General features: G+C 46.1%; 1 protein-coding gene across 1 annotated transcript in view; it reads left to right on the forward strand.

Moving 5' to 3' along the window:
• Positions 1–20296, forward strand: part of unc93a (unc-93 homolog A) — a 225391-nt gene that overhangs the window by 139689 nt on the left and 65406 nt on the right. Inside the window, exon 6 of the mRNA XM_085982017.1 lies at positions 14169–14304. Within this exon, the coding sequence (XP_085838143.1) occupies positions 14169–14304 (136 nt within the window). The remainder of the gene's footprint in view (positions 1–14168; positions 14305–20296) is intronic.

The following is a 20296-nucleotide window of genomic DNA, read 5'->3' on the forward strand; positions in this document are numbered from 1 at the left end:
CATAGGCTGTAGATTGGGGCTTGGCGGGGGAGGGGGGGTTTACGGCCGTGATCATAGGCTGCAGATTGAAGCTTTACGGGGGAGGGGGGGTTGGCCGTGGTCATGGGCTGTAGGTCGGGGCTTGGCGGGGGAGGGGGGGGTTGTCCGCGATCATGGGCTGTAGATCGGGGCTTGGCGGGGGAGGAGGGGTTGGCCTTGATCATGGGCTGTAGATCAGGGCTTGGCGGGGAAGGGGAGTTTGTCGGCCGTGATCATAGGCTGCAGATCGGGGCTTGGCGGGGGAGGGGGGATTGTCGGCCGTGATCATAGGCTGTATATCGGGGCTTGGCGGGGGAGGGGGGTTGTTGGCCGTGATCATAGGCTGTAGATCGGGGGGAGGGGGGTTGTCGGCCGTGATCATAGGCTGTAGATTGGGGATTGGCGTGTAAGGATTCCGGGGGCTTCTTTTAACTGGTTTAAGGTAATCTACCTGGCCAGCAGTCTTTTTGCTGCTGCACTCTAAACCAATTTACAAACAGCGGTTTCAAATCGCTACCCCTCCTTTAGTTCTGAGTGGAGGAACTTATAATTAATGATATTAAAACGGAACACGTGGTTTGGATGAGAGAAAAAATTCAGGCTTTATTAACTAAAAAAAACTATAATCAAAATATCAAACTATCCCACACAAACACAGTAATTACAGTAAAATTGCTTAAAATGGGGTAAGGCAGACGGCAAAAACGAGGGGTAAGTGACTACAATGTTGATTAAACAATCTTAGCAATATCCCCTTAAATCACCATCCCCCAAACTCCTGCTAGGTTGCCTTGTTGAGGAGTCAGAAACTCTGCTCACCTGTGGTCCAGCGAAGTGAGAGAGAGAGAGAGAGAGAGAGAGAGGCTCACCTGTGGGCCCAGGAAGTCAAGAGAGAGAGCTGGCTTCTCAGCCTTATCTTTATACCTGGTGAGCCCCTCCTGTTCTGCCTTGCAAGGGCTGTGTGCAAAATTCCCCACCCAAAAGGATCCAATATACAAGAGAAAGCTGTGATAGGCTAACTCAAAGTGGTTAGACTGAGTTAATGGGATTTTCGGAGCTCCCTGTGCTGAAACAAAAGGGAGATACAACTGCTCTATTGTCCAGTACTGGGGTGATTTAAATCCCATTCAAATCTTAACGTTTCCCATTCAAGATACAAAAAGTCTCTTCTGCAGTTTAGATGTATCCACTCGATATACAAACAAATGCTAATAGCATTCAGTTGCTTTGTAAACAAAGCATTGTCCTTTGTCTCCATTGAACCTTACTTCCAGACACAGAAAGCTGCATTCCAAGCCTCTTTTGTCATTCGGCCATGTGGTGCGACTGCCATTTTTATCCCTGGAAATTTAAAAGCACAACACCCAGGGATTCTTTAATCAAAAAAATTAATCTTCAGAACTGTAAATTATTGCGAATTCTTACAGGCGTGGGAGGGGGGGTTGTCGGCCATGATCATAGACTGTAGATCGAAGCTTGGCGGGGGAGGGGGGTTGTTGGCCGTGATCATAGGCTGCAGATCGGGGCTTTACGGTGGAGGGGGGGTTGTTGGCCGTGATCATAGGCTGCAGATCGGGGCTTTACGGTGGAGGGGGGGTTGTCGGCCGTGATCATAGGCTGCAGATCGGGGCTTTACGGTGGAGGGGGGGTTGTCGGCCGTGATCATAGGCTGCATATCGGGACTTTACGGTGGAGGGGGGGTTGTCGGCCGTGATCATGGGCTGTAGATCGGGGCTTTACGGGGGATGGGGTGTCATTTTTTAAAAAATTAGTTCATGGGATGTGGGCGTCACTGGCAAGGGCAGCATTTATTGCCCATCCCTAATTGCCCTTGAGAAGGTGGTGGTGAGCCGCCTTTGTGAACCGCTGTAGTCTGTGTGGTGAAGGTACTCCCACAGTGCTGTTCGTGAGGGAGTTCCAGGATTTTGACCCAGCGACGATGAAGGAATGACGATATACTTCCAAGTCAGGGTAGTGTGTAACTTGGAGGTCAACTTGCAGGTGATGGTGTTACCATGTGCCTGCTGCCCTTGTCCTTCTAGGTGGAAGAGGTCGTGGGTTTGGGAGCTGCTGTTGAAGAAGCCTTGGCGAGTTGCTGCAGTGCATCTTGTAGATGGTACACACTGCAGCTACGGTACGCGGTGGTGGTGGGAGTGAATGTTTAAGGCAGTGGATGGTGTGGCAATCAAATGGGCTGCTTTGTAGTGGATGGTGTCGAGCTTCTTGAGTGTTGTTGGTGCTGCACTCATCCAGGCAAGTGGAGAGTATTCCATCACACTCCTGACTTGTGCCTTGTAGATGGTGGAAAGGCTTTGGGGAGTCAGGAGGTGAGACACTCGCCGCATAATGCGTAGCCTCTGACATGCTCTTGTTGCCACGGTATTTATGTGGCTGGTCCAGTTAAGTGTTTGGTCAATGGTGACTCCCAGAATGTTGATGGCGGATGATGGTAATGCCGTTGAATGTCAAGGGACGGTGGTTAGACTCTCGCTTGTTGAAGATAGTCATTGCCTGAAACTTGTGTGGCGCGAATGTTACCTGTCCAGGCCTTGTTGAATGCGGGCATGGACTGCTTCATTATCTGAGGAGTTGTGAATGGCACTGAACACTGTGCAGTCATCAGCGAACATCCCCATTTTTAACCTTATGTTGGAGGGAAAGTCATTGATGAAGCAGCTGAAGATGGTTGGGCCTAGGACACTGCCCTGAGGAATGCCTGCAGTGATGTCCTGTGGCTGTGATGATTAACCTCCAACCACCACAACCATCTTCCTTTGTGCTAGGTATGACTCCAGCCAGTGGAGAGTTTTCCCCCCGATTCCCATTGACTTCAGCTTTACTAGGGCTCCTTAATGCCACACTTGGTCAAATGCTGCATTGATGTCAAGGGCAGTCACTCTCACCTGACCTCTGGAATTCAGCTCCTTTATCCATGTTTGGACCAAGGCTGTAATGAGGTCGGGAGCCGAGTGGTCTTGGCGGAACCCAAACTGGGCATCAGTGAGCAGGTTATTGGTGAGTAAGTGCCGCTTGATAGCACTGTCAATGACACCTTCCATCACTTTGCTGATGATTGAGAGTAGACTGATGGGGCGGTGATTGGCCGGATTGGATTTGTCCTGCTTTTTGTGGACAGGACATACATGGGCATTTTTCGACATTGTCGGATAGATGCCAGTGTTGTAGCTGTACTGGAACAGCTTGGCTAGAGGTGCGGCTAGTTCTGGAACACAAGTCTTCAGCACGACAGCCGGGATGTTGTCGGGGCCCATAGCCTTTGCTGTATCAGTGCGCTCAGCCGTTTCTTGATATCACGTGGAGTGAATCGAATTTGCTGAAGACTGGCTTCTATGATGTTGGGGACCTCAGGAGGAGGCCGATATGGTTCATCCACTCAGCATTCCTGGCTGAAGATGGTTGCAAATACTTCAGCCTTGTCTGGGCTCCACTATCATTGAGGATGGGGAAATTCATGGAGCCTCCTCCTCCCGTTAGTTGTTTAATGGTCCACCAACATTCATGACTGGAGGAGGCATGACTGCAGAGCTTTGATCTGATCCGTTGATTTTGGGATCGCTTAGCTCTGTCTATCGCATGCTGCTTCCGCTTTTTAGCATGCATGTAGTCCTGTGTTGCAGCTTCCCCTGGTTGGCACCTCATTTTTAGTTACGACTGGTGCTGCTCCTAGCATGCTCTTTTACACTTCTTATTGTACCAGGGTTGGTCCCCTGGCTTGATGGTAATGGTAGAGTGAGTGATATGCCGGGCCATGAGGTTACAGATTGTGGTGGAATACAATTCTGCTGCTGCTGATGTCCCACAGCGCCTCATGGATGCCCAGTTTTGAGCTGCTAGATCTGTTCTGAATCTATCACATTTAGCACGGCAGTAGTGCCACAACACGATGGAGGGTGTCCTCAGTGTGAAGACGGGACTTTGTGTCCACAATGACTGTGTGGTGGTCACTGCGACCGATACTGTCATGGACAGATACATCTGCGACAGGTAGATTGGTGAGGACGAGGTCAAGTAGGATTTTCCCTCATGTTGGTTCTCTCACCACCTGTCGCAGGTCCAGACTGGCAGCTACGTCCTTCAGGACTCAGCCTGCTCGGTCAGTAGTGGTGCTACCGAGCCACTCTTGGTGATCGACATTGAAGTCCCCCAACCAGAGTACATTCTGTGCCCTTGCTATTCTCAGTGCTTCTTCCAAGTGGTGTTCAACATGGAGGAGTACTGATTCATCAGCTGAGGGAGGGCGGTAGGTGGTAATCAGCAGAAAGTTCTCTTGCCGAAGCTTGACCTGAAGCTATGAGACTTCATGAGGTCCGGAGTCAATGTTGAGGACTCCCAGGGCCACTCCCTCCTGACTGTATACCACTGTGTTGCTACCCCTGGTGGGTCTATCCTGCTGAGGGACAGGACATACCCAGGGATGGTGATGGAGAAGTTTGGGACATTGACTGAAAGGTATGATTCTGTGAGTAAGACTATGCCAGGCTGTTGCTTGACTAGTCTGTGGGACAACTCTCCCAATTTTGGCACAGGTCCCCAGATGTTGGTGAGGAGGACTTTGCAGGGTCGACTGGGCTGGGTGTGACATTGCCATGTCCATAGCCGAGGTCGATGCCGGATGGTCCGTCCAGTTTTATTCTTACTGTGTTTCGTGGCGGTTTGTTACAATTGAGTGGCTTGCTGGGCCATTTCAGAGGGCAGTTAAGAGTCAACCACATTGCTGTGGGTCTGGAGTCATATATAGGCTAGACCAGGTAAGGATGGCAGATTTCCTTCCCTAAAGGACATTAGTGAACCAGATGGGTTTTTACAGCAATTCGATAGTTTCATGGTTACCATTACTGATACTAGCTTTTTATTCCAGATTTATTTAATTAAATGAATTTAAATTCCCCAGCTGCCACGGTGGGATATGAACTTTGATCATGGACTGCAGATGAGGGCTTGGCGGTCGGAGGGGGGTGCCAACTGTGATAATGGGCTGCAGATCGGGGTTTGAGAGTGTGAAGTTGCCAATCATGGCAGGGGCTAGAGAGAAGCTGCGAATGCCAGAAATGAGGCTGAAGGCTTCCTTGAGGGGCTGAGTGGAGCACTCCTGCTCCACCTGGCACACAAGGAGTGCTATAACAATCACTTACCTTCTGGAGCGGGCAGCTCCCATCTCCATTTCACTGCCTGGTTTCCTGAGCCTTGGGAAACACGGCCAGCAAAAGTTAAATTTAAATAAGACACCCAATTGCACTGTGGCAGCCTGATTTAAATATGTTAATGAAGTACCCTGCCTCTCTAAGGTGGGGCACTCACACAACACAAAACCCACTGCCATAAAAATGCGGCAGGTGCGTATGTGTCAGGTTGGGGTCGTGTTTTGTGTTTTTTACTGTTTAACATCCCCCCCCACCACCGATGTCCTCCCACACGTCGTGGGGGGGTTAATATCGAGGTCATAGATTTTTACATAGAGAAGGAGGCCATTCACCCCATCCTACCTCTTTGAAAGAGCTATCGAATTAGTCCCACTCCCTTGCTCTTTCCCCATAACCCTGCAGTATTTTTTCTTTTTCAAGTATATATCCAATTCCCTTTTGAAGGTTACTATTGAATCTACTTCCACCACCCTATCAAGCAGAGCATTCCAGAAGCATGTTGCAAAAACAACATGGATAAGGAGAGATTTTAATTTTCACATTGACTGGGTGAAGCAAAGCAGCTTTAGTAAAGGCAATGAATTTCTAGAATATAATCAAAACATTTTTCCAGAATAATATGTTTTTGAACCAACAAGGGAACAGGCCATACTAGATTTAGTGATGAGTAACGAACCAGAATCAGTTAACAATCTGACGGTGTAAGAACACCTTGCGAATAACGATCATAATATGATTGAATTTGATATTAGGTTTAAGAGGGTGAGTCACAAACCAAGGTTTTAGATTTAAATAAAGCAAACTTAAAAACAGATGAGAAATGAGTTGACCACAGTAAACTGGGATGAAATGGTAATGGGTAAACCTAGACAAACAGTGGCAGTATTCAAAGAAATATTTGGTATGATACAAAACCAGTACTTACCCTTAAATGGCAAAAAGGCTCCAATTATGTAGTTATGCAACCATGGACAGTAGCAAGCTAAAAGAAAATACTTACACAACTCCAAGGAAAAGTGAAAATCCAGCAGACTAGAAGAATTTTAGAAAGCAACAAAGGGATACAAAGAAAGCAAATATGCAAAAACAATTGCAAGGGACTCAAATCTAACAGCAACATTTTTATAAATATATTAAGAGAAAGGTAAAGGGGAATGTGAACCCATTAAAGACAGATGCAGGCAACAGTATAATGGACAATAAGGAAATGGCAGATTTGTCAAATGAGTAATTTGTATCCATTTTCACAGTGGAGAAAGAGGATAAAATACCAGCGGTACAAAGGAACCTAAAAATAAGTCAAGAGGAGGAACTTAGTGGATTTAATATAAAAAAAACTGGTAATGGAGATAATAATGGCACTTAAGATATTCAAATTTCATGTGTCTGATAGTTTCCAGCCTAGAATATTAAAAGAAATAAGTGAGTAAATTGCAGATGTGTTAAGCCACAATTTTCCAATGCTAACTAGATTTGGCAATAATGGCCTAGAAATTGGACGTGTTAGCGCTGGCCGTTAAAGCCCATTTTGGTAAAAGAAATGCGGCTGCATCACTTCCGCCTGCTTCCGGCGAGTCCCACGGTGGCCACCATTTTTGGCTGGACAGCAGCACTTTTGACGTCCATGCTCGCTGGAGATATGTAAACTATGAAAATCATGACATCAGTGAGTGTGCAACGCCCACCTGATGCACGATCTGCCATCTTCATGTTCACCGCTCCACTTATCGACCTGTGTTAATTACGACCAACTGACCAAGCGTTCACAAGCAGGAAGGAGCCTCCAGCAGCGTTATTTAAAGGAATCATCTGCAACAACTTGCAGCTGATATGCTTTTTCAGTTGACTGGCTCTGTGAAACTTTCTGCAACTCTTGCAGCTTTCTAAACTTGTTTCAAGTTTCCAAAGGTGACGGGGCATGGTGGTGCAAGTGGAGAATGCCTTCATTCTTATTTAAAGGCTTCTGCTCACACCACTTGCTCACAGACGTTTCAAAGCCAATGAAGAACTTTTGAAGTGGAGTCACTGTTGTGATGTGGGAAACACGGCAGCCAATTTGCGCACAGCAGGCCCCCACAAACAGCACTGTGACAATGACCAGATCATCTGTTTTTGTTATGTTGGTTGAGGGATAAATATTATCCAGGACACCAGGGTAGTTGAATTGGGGGGAGGAGGCAAGAGGAGAAGATGCACGCAGAGGGAGGAGGAGGAGGGCCAGGAGGGCTCTCAACAGGAGGCCTTATCCACCTAGGGCCTTCCGAAAGCATTTCTCTTATCTCCACTTAAGTGAGGAGCAGTGTATTAGGAGGCTACGCTTCACCAAAGAGGTGATCACAGAACTCTGCCATCTCCTGCAACCAGACCTGAAGATCCTTCCAGTCTGCAGCAGGAGAGATAGCTCAGATCTCACAACCGTCCATCGCTGCATCCAGGAGGTCACTGAGGCTCTCTACACCAGGAGAAGGGATTACGTTGTCTTCTTTCTGAACAGAGAGAAGCAGGAGGAGCGCGCATGTGACTTTGCCAAGATCGCAGGCTTCCTGATGGTGCAGAGTGCCATCGACAGCACTCACGTGACTTTGCAGGCGCTGTATACGAATCCTGAGATATTCTGTAATTGCAAAGTGACGTAAGAAAACTACTAGGCACTTGGTCTAAGTATTAAACAAGGCTTTAATGAACTGTTTTTCAACATGGAGATCTAGTTGTGTCCTTCACTAGTTCCTGTTAAAGAATGTCCTGAGCAAGCTGGGCCCATGCCCGAGTACTTATACTCTCCCTGGACAGCACCACCAGCAGGCCGCCCAGTATCATTTCATAAGTCATTTCCATATGAATGACAAGATTCATGTCACAAAGGCTTCCACTCACTTAACGTGCAGTTGTGCGACCACGCCCAGCACATCCTGATAGTAGATGCCCACTATCCTGGCAGCACTCAGGATGCCTTCATCCTGCATCAGTCCGGTGTGCCAGCAATCTCCCACATCAACCCTGAGGGTGACTGCTCGGAGACTAGGGCTATCCGCTCTCCACCTGGCTGATGGCTCCCCTCCGCAACCCCATTACCCCTGCCCAGCACTCATATAATGAGAGCCCTGCTGCCACCAGGAACATCATTGAGCAGACCATCGGGCTGCTGAAGCAATGGTTCCGCTGCCTTGACTGCTTGGGAGCAGCCCTCCAGTACTGAGTGGATGTCCCATTTCATGGTGGTCTGCTGCATCCTCCACAACTTGGCCATCATGAGGGCACAGCCCTTGCCAGCAGGGATTGCGGGACCACCTCAGGAGGAGGAGGAAGGAAGGAGGCAAACAGCAAATCCCCCTTCCGGATGGGCTGTGCGTGAATGCCTCATCAGACTCTGATTCTAATGAATTAAATCCCAGATCCCCGTTGCTCACCACATCCCCATCTTGCCATCCCTCTGGCGCGGAACATCACAGTGTCCTCCTGGGCACAAAGCTGAAGTGAGAGCCACCACAAAGCAAACATTCCAAACAAAATTCATAAATTTATAAGTATTGTATTAACATTACAACATCAACTAATCGCCCTTTTGCAATCTCTTAGTGCCTGTTGTTCATGTGCCCTTTCCTACTCTGGTGCTCCTACGCAGTGCTTCCCCAGTGGCTGTAGCATGGCTTGTGGAAGGCTGCTGAGTTTCTGTGGGGGAGACCACAGATGGCCTTGCAGGACGACCTCAACCAACTGTGGACCTAGAAGGCCTGGCTGTAGACTGCACCACCTTGGCATGGGCTGCAGAAGTCTGGGCTAGCTGGCTGACAGGCAGCGACAAGGGCACTAGCAGAGTGGCAGTGGTGAGAGAGGACAGCAGGTTCCTGTTCCACAGACCCATTGTCACTCCCCGGGGCAGCGCCTCAGCATTCCTAGCAATCTGTTGGAGGACAGATTGCTGGGCTGCTGCGACACCCTGCAAGCCTCTTTCAAGACTCGTAAACCCAGCCATGATGGCAGCAGTCTGAGCTTCCAGTGCAGCAGTGAGACCTTGGGTCAATTCTGCCTGTGCTGCAGTGGAAGCCATGACATCGCTCATTACACGCAGCATCAAGGGTCCACAAGGTCTTTCCTGGAGTTATCCATCATTTCCAGCCTGGAAATCATGGGCTCCAAGCTCTGCACAAAGCCCCTTGCAATGTTGGAGGCGGACTCCTCCATGCTCCTTGACACTGACAAGAGGCTCTCTGGCAGGCTTTCCATTGCACCCAGGATTTCCGTGTGCATGCTCATCACCCTTCTTGTGAAGGCCACACCATCAAGGCTATCATCTGAGTCATGTGCAGCAGAACTCATACGCGAGGTGGTCCCTGTGCTACCCTTTTCCCCTGGTCTTGCTGCAGCCCACTCATGCTCAGTGCCTCACCATGTGTAGATCCTGCCTCTATACTACCCACTACATTCCGCGCAGTGTCAGTTTCTGAGCTGGTGTCTGCGAGCGTCAGATGCAGTGACCGTATGTCTCCTTCTTCATCTCCACTCTCCTCCATGACTTCGGGGACAGGCTGTGTTGGCGACAGATCTTGGTTATCTGAAAGCAGAAAGGCACAAGAGTCAGGTTGTGGTGAGGGAAAGTGGGGAGGGGGGGTGGAAGCAAGATATCCATGCATACACCATCAGCAGCTTGTAAGTCAGAAGAGATTGTGGGATGAGGGGGAAGTGGGATATGAGAAGAAGGATTAGGAATGACCATATCGTTATTGTCCCCAGGGGCTTCAACTTCACCTGTTGCCACAGCCCCAGTGACTTCCCCTCCAGTGATGTCGAGCACCGCCTCCTCCAGTTGGCTCAAGGCATCTGATGTGGCTTGGCTGCCTCCTGTCTGCCGCTGCTCCCAACAGTTGTGAGCCACCTTGGCCTGCAAGAGAAAGGGAAGTGTGTCAGTGAGTGTGGTGCAATGTGTTTGGGTGATGTGCCTGCCATAGTTGAATAGCTGTCAGTGTGTGCAGTGTGTGAGATGTGGGTGTGAGTGTTGCAGTAGTGGTAAGGTTGTGAGCGTGAAGTGAAGCTATGATTGTGATGTATGAGTGGTGGTAGGTAGAGATTGTGATGTATGAGTGATGGGGGTGTGGTGCTTTGAACAGTGTGTGAGGCTAGTGGTGCAGATGGTGGAATATGACATTTGCTGAATCCTTCACTCACCTTGACCTGCCGTGTGAGGTCATTAACCTTCTTTTGGCACTGTATCCAGGTTGGTGACACAACACTGTTGGTCGTGCCGCAGGCAGCCATCTCTTGCCAGAGCTTGCCAGTCGGCTTTGATGGCTTCCTGCCACCCTGTGGGAACAGGTCACCCCGCCTTCTCTCCACTACCACAACCAATACCTCAAGAGCCACATCCAAGAACCTTCTGGCTCATTCTCTGTGTAGCTGCTGTTGTTGCTGAGTCATGTCTTCAAACTCCAACGACAATGTGGTGCTGCTGCATCAAAGCACCTCCCCTTTGAGTAGTGGAGAGAGATTAGGCCAAACATTACTGGCCATTATTGGCCCACTTGTGCACTAAGCCAAGCAGCAGTGCGTTCAGCGCTGAGATCAGCGCGCCAATCATGTAAATGAGCAGGCAGCACACATTTTGCGTGCTGCCTGCACCACTTTGAATGGGCGCATCCAAATAATGCTGGCCCATGACCCCGCCCGTTTTTGGGCCATATCCAATTTCTAGGTGTCTTTGGATTGGAAAATTGCAAATTCCACTCCATTATTTAAGAAGGGAAGGAGGGAGAAACCAGGTGACTTACAGACCTGTCAGTTTAACATCAGTTGTGGGGAAGTTACTGGGATTTATCATCAAGGGGAGATTGACTGAGCACTTGGATACATTATGATCTGATCAGAGTCAGCATGAATTTAGTGAAAAATAGATCATGTCTGGCTAATCTAGCTGAATTTTTTAAGGAAGTCACTAGCACGGTAGATAGGGGAGTGCCTATGGATGTTGTCAATATGGTCTTTCAGAAGGCATTTGATAAGGTTCTGCACAGGAGATTATTAACAAAAATAAAAGCCACAGAATTGGAGGTACAAAAGCAAAATACTGTGGATGCTGGAACTCTAAAATAAAAACAGAAAATGCTGGAAATACTCAGCAGGTCAGGCAGCATCTTTGCAGAGAGAAACAGAGTTAACGTTTCAGGTCGATGTCCTTTCGTCAGAACTGAAGAAAGTTAGAGATATAACAGGTTTTAAGCAAGTGCAGAAGCAGGGAAAGGGGGGCGGGGAGAAAGAACAAAAGGGAAGGTCTGTGATAGGGTGGAAGGCAGGAGAGATTAAAAGACAAAAGGGATGATGGTGCGAGGCAAAATGAGATGGTAGTGTGACAAGTAAAGGAACAAAAGATGGGTCTAGAAGAGGTGTAAATGGAAATACCAGAATCATCAATAGCTGCCATCTGAAAACATGGGGGCTGAGGTTATGGTCTGAAATTGTTGAACTCAATTTTGAGTCCAGAAGACTAAAGTGCCTAATGGAAAGATGAGGTGCTGTTCCTCGAGCTTACTTTGAGCTTCATTGGAACAGTGTAGGAGGCCGAAGACAGAAAGTCCAGAGTGGGAGGGGAGCAGAGAATTAAAGTGACAGGTGACCGGAAGCTCAGGGTAACGCTTGAGGACTGAACGGAGGTGTTTGGCAAAGCGGTCACCGAATCTGCGTTTGGTCTCCCCAGTGTAGAGGAGACTGCATTGTTGCAGTAACAATTGGAGGTAACCTTGTGACTTGGGTTGGTAATTGATTGGAAGGTAGGAGACAAAGAGTAGGGATAAAGGGAATGTTCTCTGATTGGCAGAATGTGACACCTGCTGTCTGGTGTTCCCAAGGGATCTGGACTGGGGCCTCAGCTTTTCACCATATATATCAATGATTTGGATGAAGGAATAGAGAGTTGTATATCCAAGTTTGCAGAAGACACTAACCTCGGAGTCACCATAGGTTGTGTAGATGGGAGCAGGAAGTTACAAAGAGACATAGACAGTCTAAGTGAGTGAGCAAAACCATGCCAGATGGAGTTCCATGTGGGGAAGTGTGAGGTCATCCACTTTGGATCGAAGAAAGACAAATCAGAATATTTTGTTAATGGTGAGTGACTAGGAACTGTGGAAGAGCAAAGACATTTGGGTGTCCATAGACACAAATCACTAAAAGCTGATACAGGAAACTTTTTTTTATCTGGCACTGACGGGACCGACGTGGTGCCGGTTCATCAAAAATTCCGGATCACCGAGCGCTATAGTAAAAGATACGAGAGCTGAGAGCTCCGTATAAAGCAACAAACCCTGTTGCTTAGCAACAGGTTCAGAACAATGGGCAAAAGTTACAAGCGTCTCTGTAGCTTAGCAACAGCTGCAACCACACCCTTGCACAGCAACACATGGAGGAAGGCAAGTAATATGAAGTATGAACCTACTCCTGAATTTTGCCAGTTAACCGAGATTTCCGGTTATTTAGGTGCCGGTAAATCGAAAGTTTCCTGTACACAGGTATGAAAAGTAATCATTCCAACATCATAACAGTGACTACACTTCAAAAAGTACTTCATTGGCTGTAAAGCGCTTTGGGACGTCCAGTGGTCATGAAAGGCGCTATATAAATGCAAGTCTTTCTTTCTTTCACAAAGGCTAATGGAATGTTGTCCTTTATTGCAAGGGGGTTAGAATACAAAAGTGAGGAAGTGATGCTTCATTTGTACAGATCTTGGTCAGACCTCATCTGGAGTACTGTGTTCAGTTTTGGGCACTGAATCTCAGAAAGGATATATTGGCCTTGGAGGGGGTACAGTGCAGAATCACCAGAATTATACCATGCTTAAAGGATTATATTATGAAGAGAGGTTGTATCCCCCTGAATTTAGAAGATTGAAGGGTGAGGTAATTGAGGTCTTTAAAATGATAAAGGGATTTGATAGGGTAGATACAGAGAAACTATTTCCTGTGGTGGGGAATTTCCAGAACAAGAGGGCAAAATCTTAAAATTAGAGCTAGGACATTTAGGAGTGAAATCAGGAAGCATTTTTTCACACAAAGGGTAGTGGAAATCTGGACCTCTCGCCCCGAAATCTGTGGATGCTGGGTCAATTGAAATTTTCAAGACTGAGATTGATAGATTTTTGTCAGGCATGGTTATCAAGGAATATGGATCAAAGCTGGGTACATAGAGTTCCAGCACAGATTTGCCATGATCTAACTGAATGGCGGGTCAGGCTTGAGGGCCGGAGTGCCCTACTCCTGTTCCTGTCTTCCACAGAGCATCAAAACAGGCACTTTGAAACTGTCCCCCTCCCCCAAACCCCATTGCAAGCATCCTCCACCCATTTCTCTTCTGTCCTACTCCTCTCTCCCTTCGTTCCCCTCCCCGCCACCTATATCCTCCCTGTCCCGCTTCCCATTTTTCATTCCCCTCCTCTCCTCTCTTCTTGTTCCCATATCCATTCCCCTCACCACTGCACCCTCCAGTCACCCATTCTCTCTTCTTTCTCCCCGTCCATCTTTCCTATCCCTTGATTCTCTGTGTGGACTGTTACGGAAGATGGGAATAATATTTCTGTAATAGACTTAGCATGGTAACATATAGTTAATAAATAAAATGCTGCCACACTCTTTTGAATGCTGACCTGATGTCAAGGGTAGTCACTCTCACCTCACATTTGGAATTCAGCTCTTTTATCAATGTTTGGACTAAGGCTGTAATGAGTCGAGTAGTCCTGGCAGACCCAAATTGAGTATCGGTGAGCCAGTTATTGGTGAGTAACTGCCGCTTGATAGCACTGTTGACGACTCCTTCCATCACTTGCTGATGATTGGTAGCTATTGCAACAATTACTATGCTTTCATTTGGCAAGCATACAGTATGTAATCAGGATAGATGCAATTTTCTCCAAGATTCCCAAGAGAAAGCAACATAACTTCACTTAAATGTTTAGCCTCACATATTCATACTTAACAGGTACTCATACTCTTTCTTTTCTACCAACAGGCGTATGTCACTTGTACTCTTGGAATAGAATATGTTGGTTATGTTATGATCTGCTTTGGTGCGTCTAATTCCATTTTTTCTGCGATTTTTGGAAAACTATCAAAATATACTGGACGAATTCCTCTGTTCTTTTTCGGTGAGTTAAGTTGTGTTTTTGTACCTTAAGATGGCAAAACTCAAAGGAATGTTGGCGTCTGCTTTATAACGCATCTGAAATGTTTCCAGCAAAAAAAGGATTGTTCATGCAAGTCACCAAGTAATACATCACCAGTGCATGCATTCTCATTGTTGGATAAGAAATAATTAAAACAATCATAGCACATTTCCTTTATTAGTTGCATCATGTGAAATATGGCATAGGAGGACAGACTTTACGAATGAATGCTTCCAGTGAGAATATCAGGAAAATGTTGCCCCAATCCCATGAGGGAGGTGAAAGCAGGGGAGAAGGGAGGAGAATGGGGAAGGGGAAGAGGGGCAAAAGAAGGGTTGAGAAGAAGAGGGTTGAGTGTTGTCCAAGACAGAATTGGTACACTGTGGATGGGTCCTGAGGCCAGAATGATAGGATGTGGGGCATGGGGGAAGGTGCCACACCCAAAGTTTAAGTGTTGCTCAGGGGAGGCTAGCGAGTTCAAGTTTGAATGCAAAACTGACAATGGTAAGTCCTAGAATGTTCAGTTAGGTGCTGGAGATACTGAGAAACTATAAGTGCCAAAGTAAAATGGGATGCTTTGGAATGTGTTGGAGATTGCTGCTGGTAAGTTCCGGATCAGTACAGTTGGGTTGTCCAGTAGCTTTAATTGAGCTCCAATGTACTTACTGAGTCACATAACATAACCCTCACAGCACCTCCTTCAGGCACAGTGGGCTAAATTTTCCGGGGTGGTAGCGGGCACGATTGGTGGCGGATCGGGTGGGGAAAGTTGTTTTTTTTGACAGTGGGTTGGGAACCCGCTGTCAACTCGCTCCCACGCGCCTTTCCCACAGGCGCATCTGTCAGCGTGGAGCCGACCCAACCTGCAGCAGAGGGGAACGCAATTGAAATCATTATGAGGTACTTTACAGGCACATAAGAGCCCTTTCCCGCCTACTTTTTAAATTTCCCTGCATGGCCACGGGATTCACACAGCTTGTGAACCACGTCTGTCAACCTGAGGCGTGAGTTCCGTGGCCATTGCTCCAGCTGATGACTTGACAGCATGGAAAACAAACCAAAATAAAAACATGCTGATTATATCAGCTAACAGATTGATGGAGATTCTGTTCTACTTGAAAAGCTACTGGTAAATGTTAATTTTTCACTGGCCATTTTCGGCTGTTGCCTTCCAACTCAACAGTAATTGCAGTGAATTGATTTGCACTATAAAAAATGACATATACCATTTAAATAAATTTTTGTGTTGTTTGTGGTCAGGTTTTCTCACAGTATACTGGGATTGTCCAGTTACACATTAAATCCAGTCATCAACCGTCACAATTTCATTCTAATCACTCATTCTACTGGTTCAATTTGCTTCCAGTCCCTGAATGTGACAAATTTAATTTTTCAGTCTGAGACTTTAGGGTGAACTTCTGCGGAGGTTTTCTCACTTGCCAATTGTTAACTTCAACGGAAGAGCTGCAGAAATCCCAGAAGCACATTGTAAGCACCATTTACACTGTTTGCCAGAGTTTCCGTAGCTGTTCCGCTAAACATAGAAACATAGAAAAATAGGAGCAGGAGTAGGCCATTCGGCCCTTCGAGCCTGCTCCGCCATTCAAAATGATCATGGCTGATCACCTATCTCAATACCACATTCCTGCTCTCTCCCCATACCCCTTGATGCCTTTTGTGTCTAGAAATCTATCTATCTCCTTCTTAAATATATTCAGTGACTTGGCCTCCACAGCCGTCTGTGGTAGAGAATTCCACAGGTTCACCACCCTCTGAGTGAAGAAATTTCTCCTCATCTCAGTCCTAAATGTCCTACCCCATGTCCTGAGACTGTGACCCCTCGTTCTAGACCCCCCAGCCAGGGGAAACATCCAGTCTGTCTAGCCCTGTCAGAATTTTATACGTTTCAATGAGATCCCCTCTCATTCTTCTAAACTCTAGTGAATACAGGCCAAGTCGACCCAATCTCTCCTCATATGACAGTCCTGCCATCCCAGGAATCAGTCTGATGAACCTTCGCTGCACTCCCTCTATGGCAAGTATATCCTTTCTTAGGTAAGGAGATCAAAACTGCACACAGTACTCCAGATGTGGTCTCACCAAGGCCCTGTGCAACTGTAGTAAGACATCCTTGCTCCTGCACTCAAATCCTCTTGCAATGAAGGCCAACATACCATTTGCCTTCCTAACTGCTTGCTGCACCTGCATGTTTGCTTTCAGTGACTGGTGTATAAGGACACCCAGGTCCCTTTGTACATCAGCATTTCCCAATTTATAATTTAAATAACACTCTACCTTTCTGTTTTTCCTACCGAAGTGGATAACTTCACATTTATCCACGTTATACTGCATCTGCCATGTATTTGCTTACTCACTCAACTAGTCTAAATCGCCTTGAAGCCTCTTTGCATCCTCCTCACAACTCACAATCCCACCTAGTTTTGTGTCGTCAGCAAACTTGGAAATATTACATTTAGTTCCCTCATCAAAATCATTGATATATATTGTGAGTAGCTGGGGCCCAAGCACTGATCTTTGTGGTACCCCACTAGTCACCACCTGCCACCCCGAAAAGGACCCATTTATTCCTACTCTCTGTTTCCTGTCTGTTAACCAATTTTCAATCCATGCCAGTTTATTACCCCCAATCCCACGTGCTTTAATTTTGCACACTAACCTCTTATGTGGGACTTTATCAAAGGCCTTCTGAAAATCCAAATACACCACATCCACTGGTTCTCCCTTATCTATTCTACCAGTTGCATCCTCAAAAAACTCCAGTAGGTTTGTCAAACACGATTTCCCTTTCATAAATCCATGTTGACTTTGTCTAATCCTGTTGATATTTTCTAAGTGTCCTGTTATCACATCCTTTACAATAGACTCTAGCATTTTCCCTACTGCTAATGTTAGGCTAACCGGTCTGTAGTTCCCCGTTTTCTCTCTCCTTCCTTTTTTAAATAGTGGGGTTACATTTGCCACCCTCCAATCTGCAGGAACTGTTCCATAATCTATAGAATCCACCTCTGTACAATTACATTTAAAATCTGCTTAATTTTATGTATTACCTATACACACACATCTTTCATTTGGAGCAGCTACTGATACAAAAGTCTATAGATTTTTAACTGAAGCACCAATAACTTCACAATTAATGTACTTTTTAAATTTTGTTCTTGATCATATTTGTAGATTACTTAATCATTTTATTTAAATATTTCTTTATCACTCACATGTAACTTTTTATGTGATTGCACAGTAAAGATTCAACACCCACTATGTTAGATTGAACTTCAAATTTAATGTGGCCATGGTCCCTTTAAAGATCCCGGCTTAAAACACGTCATGAATGACGTCACCAGACCCGCTGCATCTAATTGGGCCGGGCAATGCACTGGGCAGGTTTAATAGGCTCCATTAAGGTAAGTTCATTCTGTACAGCGGGATGGAGCCAGCAGTGGGGTTGGGACCCGCCACTGACAGTGGCCGCCCCGGACCCACCAAGGTAAGGAAAATTCTGGCCAATGTCATTGGAATGTTGCAACCATTCAGTATTTTTTATATAATAGATTTATGATTTACCATTCAGAGTAGGACTTGTTTTAAATAATTTGAATATTAAATTGAGGCCAGCACGTGCCATTAGTGAAACTTAATTTTTGGGCCCAAATCACCCACTATGGGGCCACATGCCACTTTGTCCAACAAATGCCCACCAGCAGTGAAATTAAAAATGATATTTAATACTTACATAAGAACATAAGAACATAAGAAGTAGGAGCAGGAGTAGGCCATACGGCCCCTCGGGCCTGCTCCGCCATTCAATAGGATCATGGCTGATCCGAATCTAGACTCACGTCCACTTCCCTGCCCTCTCCCCTTAACCCCTAATTCCCTTATCTGCAAGGAAACTGTCAATCTCCGTTTTAAATTTATTTAATGTTGCAGCTTCCACAGCTACCTCTCTGGGGTAGCAAATTCCATAGATTTACTACCCTCTGAGTGAAGAAGTTCCTCCTCATCTCAGCTTTGAAAAGGCAGCCCCTTATTCTAAGATTATGCCCCCTAGTTCTAGTCTCACCCATCAGTGGAAACATCCTCACCGCATCCACCCGATCAAGCCCCCTCACAATCTTATATGTTTCGATAAGATCGCCTCTCATTCTTCTGAACTCCAATGAGTAGAGGCCCAACCTACTCAACCTTTCCTCATACATCAACCCCCTCATCTCCGGAATCAACTGAATGAACATTCTCTGAACCGCCTCGAGAGCAAGTATATATTTTCTTAAATATGGAAACCAAAACTGCACACAGTATTCCAGGTGTGGCCTCACCAATACCCTGTATGACTGCAGCAAGACTTCACTGTTTTTATACTCCATCCCCCTTGCAATAAAAGTGAAGATTCCATTGGCCTTCCTGATCACCTGCTGCACCCGCATACTAACTTTCTGTGTTTCATGCACCAGGACCCCCAGATCCCTTTGTACTGTAGCACTTTGCAGTTTCTCTCCATTTAGATAATAACTTGCTCTTTGATTTTTTCTGCCAAAGTGCATAACCTCACACTTTCCAATATTATATTCCATCTGCCAAATCTCTGCCCACTCACTTAGCCTGTCTATGTCCTTTTGCAGGTTTTTTATGTCCTCTCACTCACTGCTTTCCCTCCCATCTTTGTATCGTCGGCAAACTTGGATATGTTGCATTCGGTCCCTTCCTCCAAATCGTTAATATAGATTGTAAAGAGTTGGGGCCCCAGCACTGACCCCTGCGGAACACCATTAGTCACTGATTGCCAGCCCGAGAATGAACCATTTATCCCAACTCTCTGTTTTCTGTTAGATAGCCAATCATCCACCCATGCCAGTATATTACCCCCAATCCTGTGATTTTCTATCTTGATCAGTAATCTTTTGTGTGGAACCTTGTCAAATGCCTTTTGGAAGTCCAAATACACTACATCCACTGGTTCCCCTTTATCCACCCTGTATGTTACGTCCTCAAAGAATTCGAGCAAATTTGTCAAACATGACTTCCCCTTCATAAAACCATGCTGACTCTGTCTTATTAAATTATGTTTATCCAAATGCTCTGTTACTGTTTCCTTAATAATGGACACCAACATTTTGCCAACCACAGATGTTAGGCTAACTGGTCTATAGTTTCCAGCTTTTTTTCTATTTCCCTTCTTAAATAAGGGTGTTACATTAGCAGTTTTCCAATCTGCCGGGACCTTTCCTGAGTCCAGAGAGTTTTGGAAAATAATCACCAATGCATCCACAATCCCTACCGTCACTTCTCTCAAGACCCTAGGATGTAGGCCATCAGGTCCGGGGGATTTATCCACCTTAAGTCCCATTGTTTTACCGAGTACCATCTCCTTAGTGATTTTAATCGTGTTTAGCTCCTCCCCCCCCCCATTGCCCCCTGTTTGTCCAGTGTTGGGATATTTTTAGTGTCCTCTACTGTAAAGACTGATACAAAACATTTGTTCAGCGTCTTTGCCATCTTCATGTTCCCCACCACTAGTTTCCCGGTCTCATCCTCTAAGGGACCAACGTTCACTTTAGCCACCCTTTTTCTTTTTATATAGCTGTAGAAACTCTTGCTATCTGTTTTTATATTTTTTGCTAGTTTACTTTCATAATCTATCTTCCCTTTCTTAATTAATCTTTTAGTTATTGTTTGCTGGCTTTTAAATGCTTCCCAATCTTCTATCCTCCCACTAGATTTGGCTACTTTATATGCCCTTGTTTTCAGTCGGATACTATCCTTTATTACTTTACTTAGCCACGGATGGCTGTCTTTTCTTTTACTCCCCTTTTTCCTCAGTGGAATATATTTATCTTGAAAGATGTGAAATATCTCCTTGAATGTAGACCACTGCTCTTGTACCGTCTTACACTTTAATCTGTTTTCCCAGTCCACTTTAATCAATTCTACTCTCATACCTTCATAGTCTCCTTTA

The sequence above is a fragment of the Somniosus microcephalus genome, chromosome 3 (assembly GCF_052327205.1).
Source record: "Somniosus microcephalus isolate GS21.2 chromosome 3, FLI_Smic_1.0, whole genome shotgun sequence".
In the NCBI taxonomy this organism is placed as follows: domain Eukaryota; kingdom Metazoa; phylum Chordata; class Chondrichthyes; order Squaliformes; family Somniosidae; genus Somniosus; species Somniosus microcephalus.